Source organism: Notothenia coriiceps, unplaced genomic scaffold, assembly GCF_000735185.1.
Source record: "Notothenia coriiceps isolate Sejong01 unplaced genomic scaffold, NC01 NC01_scaffold00009193, whole genome shotgun sequence".
NCBI classification, from domain to species: Eukaryota; Metazoa; Chordata; class Actinopteri; order Perciformes; family Nototheniidae; genus Notothenia; species Notothenia coriiceps.
In genome coordinates this window covers 50,713-59,015 of record NW_011341894.1, presented here as the reverse complement: position 1 = coordinate 59,015, position 8,303 = coordinate 50,713, and the positions used below count along the sequence as shown (strand labels likewise).

The window sequence follows — 8,303 nt, the reverse complement described above, 5'->3', positions numbered from 1 at the left end:
ACTTACGTTACTTAGTATATACATTATACGTAAGTAGTGTGTGTGTGTGTGTGTGTGTGTGTGTGTGTGTGTGTGTGTGTGTGTGTGTGTGTGTGTGTGTGTGTGTGTGTGTGTGTAAATCCAGCTCAGCACACGTGCCTGTTCGTCTCTAGGGAACTAGGTGAAGAGCCACTCAGCTCCCTTTGAACCCAAGGCCATATGGCCCCCAGTATGGTTCTATAATACACACATAAAGCTATTACACTATAGGAGCATATATCGAAAGAATATGTAATTACACATTGAACAAGGACAATGCAAAATGTGTCAAAATAGATCAGAAAAGATGAGTATTTCTGAGCAAATTTTTCTCATTGGTTTGTCAGGAGTGTTTTGCACATGAATGGACATCCAGAGTTTTATCCCCACTCACCTCGTTGTCGTGGTGCTGGCAGAAGCTCATGTGGTCCTGGAAGAGGGACAGCAGGGCAAAGTTGTTCTGCAGAGACTGGGCGAGGGACTGCTGCCCCGAGTTGCTGTTGACGTTGAGGCGGCTCAGGTTCTCCCCCAGGCGCTCGATGAAGTGGTCCTTGGTCAGCCTCACCCTCTGGTGCGCCCGCACACAGTTGTCACACAGGTACTCCTGGCAGTCCAGGCAGTGGGAGGTGGCCGGGTTCTCCTCGTCACAGGAGCTGCACCCAGGCTCTCCCAGGTGGCTGGGGTGCAGCAGGCCTCCATGGGGGTGATGGAAACCAGAGGAGCCTCCACCCAAGCCTCCTCTGAGGTGGTTGTGGTGGCCGTTCTTGTTCTGGATCTGCTCCTCGGAGCTCACCACCACGTCCAGCAGGTTGCTGAACAGGAAGTTTGAGGAAGGCAGGGAGTCCACCCCGGCCTCTGAGATGCACACCTTCTGGTCGCAGGTGGGGCACCGCAGCTTCAGGGGCTCCCCGGGACTCCGCTGGCCTTCCAGGCACTGCCTGCAGAAGGCATGGAGGCAGGGCAGGACGTGGAGCCTCCTGGTGGTCTGGCAGGAAGATGAGGAGGTATGCGAGGAAGATGAAGAGGTAGAAGAGCTGGAGGAAATGGGAGCAGAGGACCCGCACAGCTCCTTGCAGAGCGGGCAGGTCTGCAGGTCTGAGTCTGGAAACGAAGCCATCTGCAGCATTTACCCAAACCCAGGTTTACAACATGCGCAATCTGAGGTATTTATCTGGAGTCACATCGGCCAGTTGTGAGGTGTAGCGAAAAAACGTGTATTTGAGGTAGATTCATGAGGTATCAAAGTCAGTTCAACAGTGGAAACGGTGCTCATGGACTTACAGATTTGTCTCTGTATTATATAACTCTGACCTAATGCGAAACAAGGAGGTAGGCAGTTCTCCGAAGATGAGGCAACAAAAACAAAACACTTTTTTAGGCGTTTATGATCATTCACGTGTGTAAGGCGAGGGTGAAGCATCCGCGTCCCTCTTTTCAAATAATCTTACGATGGTCGAGAAAAAGTGTTTAGGCTCATAAAATAAACCCGAAACTGGAGTGACACTGGATCGGCGACGAAAAACCGGAGGCTCCGTCTCTCCTGCCCATGACTGCGGGGCTCCAACAGCACCAAGACGAGCGTAAAAATGATTTAAATGGGTCTTTCCTCTTCTACAATTAAGGCCCGTGTTGTGGTTGTGTTTTCCTCCTCTCTAGTCCACCATCGGGGCCCTGGAAGGCGGCGTCGGGCGCAGCCACCGGTCAGTCGACTCGGAACGCAAGACCGTACTCGTATTCATCAGAGCAACCATCCCATGGTGCACCTTGGGTCTCCAAAACAACAAACGCATGGAGTCTCCAGTAAAGCCCAAACATCAGAGGTGTGTTTCACCAGCCTCCGGGGGTGAATGCACCGGTCCGGGGTTGTGAAAGGGAACGCTAGCAGCTCTCCGTTGGCCGGGCTGGATCTCTGGCTCTCTGCGTGCAGGAATGCGCACTGGCAGCGTGGAAAACGGTGCCGAAAAATTCGGTCCCGACGGCCGTACGGAGAGGATTCGCGTCCCGTACTGCGTTGTTGTTGCCGTTGTTTAATCCCGGTTGGTTAAGGATTAACATAAACATAAGGTGTGTGCGCTGCCGTGTTGCTCGAGCTGCAACTCCTGGAGCCACTCTTATCCGATTGAGAAAAAATGGACCCACTTCCGCCCAAGGGAGGAGAGAGGGGTGTGCATCAAATGCGCGTTCCCGACGGTGACGGGAGTTTGAGCGCGTCCGTGCGTGCGAGCAGTGCTCACTGGCGTCAGTAGTGGCAGGTAATGTAGTACATTTACTTGGGTACAATGTTGAAGAACTTTCACTTTAACTGAGTGTTTTCATTTTATGCTACTTTATTACTTTTACTCCACTACATTTATTTTACAGATTTATTTACTAGTTACTTTATACATTTTGATTTTAGGAAAGACTTTTAAAATATGATTAATTGGTATGGATTAAACCATCCAACATTGTTTAAGTACTAAAACCCAGTGGTATAAAGTAAATAGTTAGATTTACTCCAATGAGAACAAAGTACAATTTTGAGGTATCCTACTTGTATACTTTGTACTTTTACTCCACTACATGTATTTAATACCTTTAGTTACTCTACAGATGTGGATTAATGATGTGAAATATAATCAACCTTTAAATCAGACTTTAGTTCCACCTGGAGTAAATTCACAAGCTACCCTGCAGTATACAAAGTCATTAAAACTAGCTGCACCTTTACCAGCTTTGAGAACACTTTAATGATCAATAATTATAAAACATATCATATTATTCTGAAATGGACCAATCTGCAGAATGAGTACTTTTAGTACTTTAAGTATATTTTGATGCATATACTTCTGTACTTTTACTTGAGTAACATTTTGATTGCAGGACTTGTACTTGTAACAGAGTATTCCTCCACTCTGGTACTTTACTTTTACCCAAGTACAAGATCTGAGTACTTCTACCACCTCTAGCTACCATAAACTCGACTACATGTATCCATCTTTAGTTTCAAGTTACTTAACAGATTCAGATTATTACCTAATACAACATATAATTCAACTAATAAACGGGAGTTTTAATTGTAGTATTTTTCCATTTCATTATTGCTTCATTTATTCTAGTATACATCTGAGTATTCTTCCAACACTGGTTGTAGTCTGTCCTTATGAATGACAGGATGTGCACACCTGAAGGAAAAAATAACGGTTACAATATAATTCAATATTGCTACTTTTACTTAAAACTTAGGAGTACTTCTTCCACCACTGAGCAAAATGTCCTGCATCTTTCTCCAGATGTATCATCCAGCCATCTCTCATCTTGCTGCGTTGCATTTGATTTGGCAACAAGTCGATATGAAAATGTTGAGAAACACAATGCAGAAAGTCAAAGACAGAGAGGGGTTAGGTTATTATATAACAGAGATCATATGAGGCACTTAAAAAACCTAATTTGACATGGGTCACAAATGTTACTCCATTTTTTTCTCTGGGGTTAAAGGGGTGACTCAAACTAAAGAAGGCTGAGATGGTGAGTTGATTTACAGCAAACTCCAAGTAGATTAAAGGATGAACCTTTTGGAAACATGCCAGAGGTTATGTTAACACGTCAAAGAGGGAATAACACAGAGCTGTGTGTTTCTGCAGAGGCACATGACGCTGGCTGCAGAATCCAGTGTTACTATTCTCCATGTGAAGAAAAATTGGCTGTTCTTTCGTATAGTTTCATGAAGATCAGACGTGGTTACCGGGACTTGAGGCGGGGGGGGGGAACTAGATTCATAAAGCACTGCTCCGAGCAACAACAACAAATCACACAAACAGTCCTGTGTTGGGACTAACTATCGCTGGATGACTCCCAAATTTGCATTACCTACAGTATGTCATATGACTGAATGGTGTGGGGTGAGCCTTTACTTTAAGTAACGCTATTCAGCTTTTGAAATCTATGAACATTTCGCAACTGGTTTCTGACAAATGATACATGTTGCAAACAAGTTGAGGAAATACAGTTTGTTTTTCTTGTGTCATCTTCACCTCTCTGAGATCTCTAATTTGCTCTGGTAATCACAAACTATTTGCCTTAGAAATACATTTTAAGCATCAGAGCAAATGTATGTATCAATCAATCCTCTTTGCATTGCTGGAAGTAATATACATTTTAAAAGTAAATACTCTGTTCAAATTGAAATTCACTTCAAAATGCACCTATTGCACAGACAGTAAAAGTAGTCATTTTACACTTATATCTATTCCAGAATCATTTATATAATTTTTATTTAACATTTTAGATTTATCGCTTTCATATTGCAGCCAGAGGGGGCGGGGTTAACTTTAACTACTTTACACACTGCGCGGTGTATTTCACCCACTGATCATCAAAACCTATAATAATACAGGATAAGAGATTTTTCAATTATATTTTGCATTAATAATCTGAATATTTGTTGGTCAGAAGCAGAGTATTTGTGTCTGAAGTCTAGTGGAGTATGACTATAAAGTAGCAGATAAGGGACTCACTCAAGAAGTCAGAGAAAGTACTTCAAAAATGGTACTGAAGTGAAGTACTGTCCACCACTGCCTCTTTGAGGACTTGAATCTCATGTTACCATCAGTTTCTAAAAAAAAAACATGATTAAAAATGAGCACCTGGACTAATGCATGTGTTTGAGCATATCTGTATTCCTATCTAATGTGAATTCAACACATTTCCCCTCTCGTTTTAATTAATGGGTCATTTCACTTCTTTCCCCATTTATGCTCACTTCCCCACGGCTCAGTGCTTCCCCCTGGTGGTTCGGTAGCTGTGTAACAAATGTACACTACAGTGATCTGTAAATAAATGCACAGGAACAGGGGTGAGAGATGCAGCTGATGCCGGACACATGTAGCTCTTTAGACATCATATGTAACTATACATAAAAAAAAACTTTTTTTTTTTTAAATGGTAGAAAATGTCTGTTTTGAAAACACACTTTCTCACTGCCTCTCAGGGATTGAACTGCAGACGTGATGCAACTTTGTTTAGTTTATATTACGGAAAGAATGCTCAAAGTAAATGCATAAAACAACAGCAGTCTGTTTTAACTACATGCCAATCTTTTATTTTCCAGAAGACAATCATTTGGGGATTTTTTTTCAAACAAACAGTACAAAGTCAAAATTTTGGAGCTGAACAGTTTTTATAAAAACCTATTACAAATAAAAAATGTAAATCACAGCTCTTGAACAAGCAACAATTGAAGATTTGATAATCAGTAAGATGATGTAGCGATATAATACCATCAAAGACTTAACACCATTATAAATATACACTTATATACACACATTGTACATTTTTGTTAAAGAAAACAACTACCCTGCCAGATTACTTATTTTTCCAAATCACACAAAACACTGATTGACATAAATCAAAGACAAATCATCTAAAATAACTCCTCAGGAAACCACAATGAACATAAAAATCCGTAACATATTTAAAACAAAATTTGAACAAAAACGAGGTATTATCTTTGTACAAAAATCAATCATTGAACATGTCTGGTGTCCATCTTTGGTTGTGAATGTCTTCTTCTTGGTCAAAGGCTAAATTGATATGACAGCCAAAAGAAATATAAATGCGTTCGTTTTCCTGATTTTATTGTTTGATTTCCCAGTCAACCACAGCCTCTGGAACAAAAGCAGTTCTAAGGGAAAAATGAAAGTTAATTATGTCGGCGGGACTGCGGAGGAATTATCATTTTGGATCAGCGCGTCCACACCTCATTGGCCCACAGGTGATTGTGGCGGAGCCAGGAACGAGCGGAGAAAACGTCCAGAGTGAAAACCTGATCCTGAGACGAGTTAACGGCCGTGTAGTGAATGACCAGTTTGGGCAGCGTCCTGCACGCTGCGGAGAGGAGGCGGCTTCCTGCGGAGAGGTACTCGCTCTCACAGTTCTGAGTCCTGGAGGAGGAGGAGGAAGCAGCGTCAGGTACGTACAGATCACATTAGATTACATGTTACACATGTTACTTGTTAGACGCTTTTATCCAAAGCCACTTACATACTCCATACTGTGGGCAATCCCCACAGGAGCACTTTGGGGTGAAGTGTCTCAGGGACACAACGACATGCGGGGGGGTTTGAGCCTGTGCTCCCCTGAACCAAACACCAACGCTCTATCCACTGCGCCACACACCTCCACATGATGCAACCAGCCACCACACACACACAAACAATAACATTCATTAACTGTTCTTATCTTAAGGCCTGTGTCCACATAACTATTAACGTTTGATTGGATGGATGGACGGATAGATGGACGGATATTTTATTTATCGCAAGTTAGGAAATTGTTTTGTCCCCAGCAGCATTTTGACAGTCAATCTACAACAGGGGTCGGCAACCTTCTTCATATGAAGTGCCATTTTAAAAAGAAATTGTTATCAGAGTGCCAACTATCGAGAATTATCAACGGGGGGGGGGGTGGTTGAGGAGCTTGACGCTCGTCAACCAACAGCCGCGGGGAAGCAGTGTGTGGACCTGTCAGCGCAACTTACATGATGCCGAATTTAACAAACACATTTAAACAATTGGTTTAAACGGCATAATAATAAGGACGATCGTCCGTTCTGTGATTTTCCAGAGCACACATGTTATGATATTAGGTTCATGCAGAGTGAGATGAGGTCGCTGTCCCTTTAAGAGAGAGAGAGAGGTGAGGGGTGTGGCTTGTGCATGTGTGTTTGTGGATGGTAGAGCGACAGTGAGGGAACGTGTGTATGTTTCTGGAAGTGAAACGAGGCAGCAGAAAAACAGAGGTCTGTGATGTATTTTGTGAAACAGAAGAACAGCTAAATAAATGCAACGGCCTCCCAAGAAGAGCTCGCCTCTCTCCAGTAATTTAAGCTAAAGTGGTTTATTGAACCTGAAGCTTGTTTCTTCTGCCCTCCTGGACTACGGTCTGGGAGCCGACAGGAAAGTTCAACACACAGATGGCCAGTCCGCCCCTTTGTAGCATATTATTTCGATGAGAGATGAGCAGATCGCCACTGGGCTTTCAACTAAATACACAGCCAGCAAAAACTGCGGCATTTGTACAGCTCCTTATGGGTACTGCAATTAGTGAAGTGTTTTCCTCCGTGGTGAAACGATCAGCACTGCACCACGGAGGAAAGCGGCAGAAAGTCACCTGGAGATAAAGAGAGCGGGGCTGCGTTGCGTGCATGGCTTCCTTCTGCAGGTAACGGGGAGACGCGCTCTGGCGGCGTTCTCGTTCAGGATCCGAAAATACAATTTAAATATTTTGCACACTTATTCCACTTATTCCTAGACCAAACCAACCTCTCTCTCTGCGAGGTTAAAGCGGCATGTGCATTGTCGTGGGGCGGTGCAAGTACCTGTCGGTAGCCCATTAACCTAACAAAAAATAACTACCTAAACTATAATTGCTCGCGCCGTCGATCGTCGGATCGGGGCCGGATCGATCGATTAATGACGATTAACCCCAGGTGTAGTTAGCAATACCATGAATATAATGCGAATTGCCTAGAATCACTATAGTTCGGGTTGTCTCGATGTAAAGCGGTACTTTGGATAAAAAATACGTGACATATATATAATATAATAATATGGCACGGTTATGCGAAGAATCCGACGGTTTATCTCGAGTGTCGCCTGCGAAATTAGCATTGCAGCCATTAAATTGAAAAAATTATGTTGTAAATGCGCGATGTAATACATGTAGTATGTCGGGGTACTCGATATTAAAGAATGATTACTACTTAATGTCGGTTTGTCGACGGTTATATAGGTAATTAATGTTCGAGGCAACCCTACGGCTCTTTCCCTGCTATACGCCCAGGCAAGAATAACACGAGGTACCCCCCGATTTCTATTTTGCGTACATCACGACTTGTGCATGTACTGCACGGCGCCGCCGCGGGCGCAGGGCACGCAACCCCTACGCGCAAGTATTCACGTCTCCGCTTTATATGAGAGTCTTATTGCAATAATCGTGTAAAAATGTTGAACTCGGCGTTGCTTCAAAAATTATGTCCCCCCCCCGAGCGATATGTTCGAAAGTATGACCACCCAGTCAAAATAAATCCAAATTTTTTAATAGGTTTGCTTAAAGGGCCTGGTGAGAACAGAGGCGTACGATTCACGTTTACCCGGTTTTTTCACAAAAGGCGCCGGACCGTTGGTTTGCCTTCACATGAATGGCCGGAAACCGGTCGGGTTGCTTATAAATGTAGACCCTCAGGCCGCGGTGAAGGACCCCCCCGAACGGCAGGATCGAGTCCCACCGGCGCCGTGAGCATGTCG

General features: G+C 43.7%; 1 protein-coding gene across 1 annotated transcript in view; it reads right to left on the bottom strand.

The window, feature by feature from the left end:
* Window positions 1-5,740: 5,740 nt before the first annotated feature.
* topaz1 (testis and ovary specific TOPAZ 1) overlaps window positions 5,741-8,303 on the bottom strand; it is a 29,087-nt gene continuing 26,524 nt past the window's right edge. The window contains exon 10 of the mRNA XM_010770760.1: window positions 5,741-5,939. Coding sequence (XP_010769062.1) covers window positions 5,741-5,939 — 199 coding nt within the window. The remainder of the gene's footprint in view (window positions 5,940-8,303) is intronic.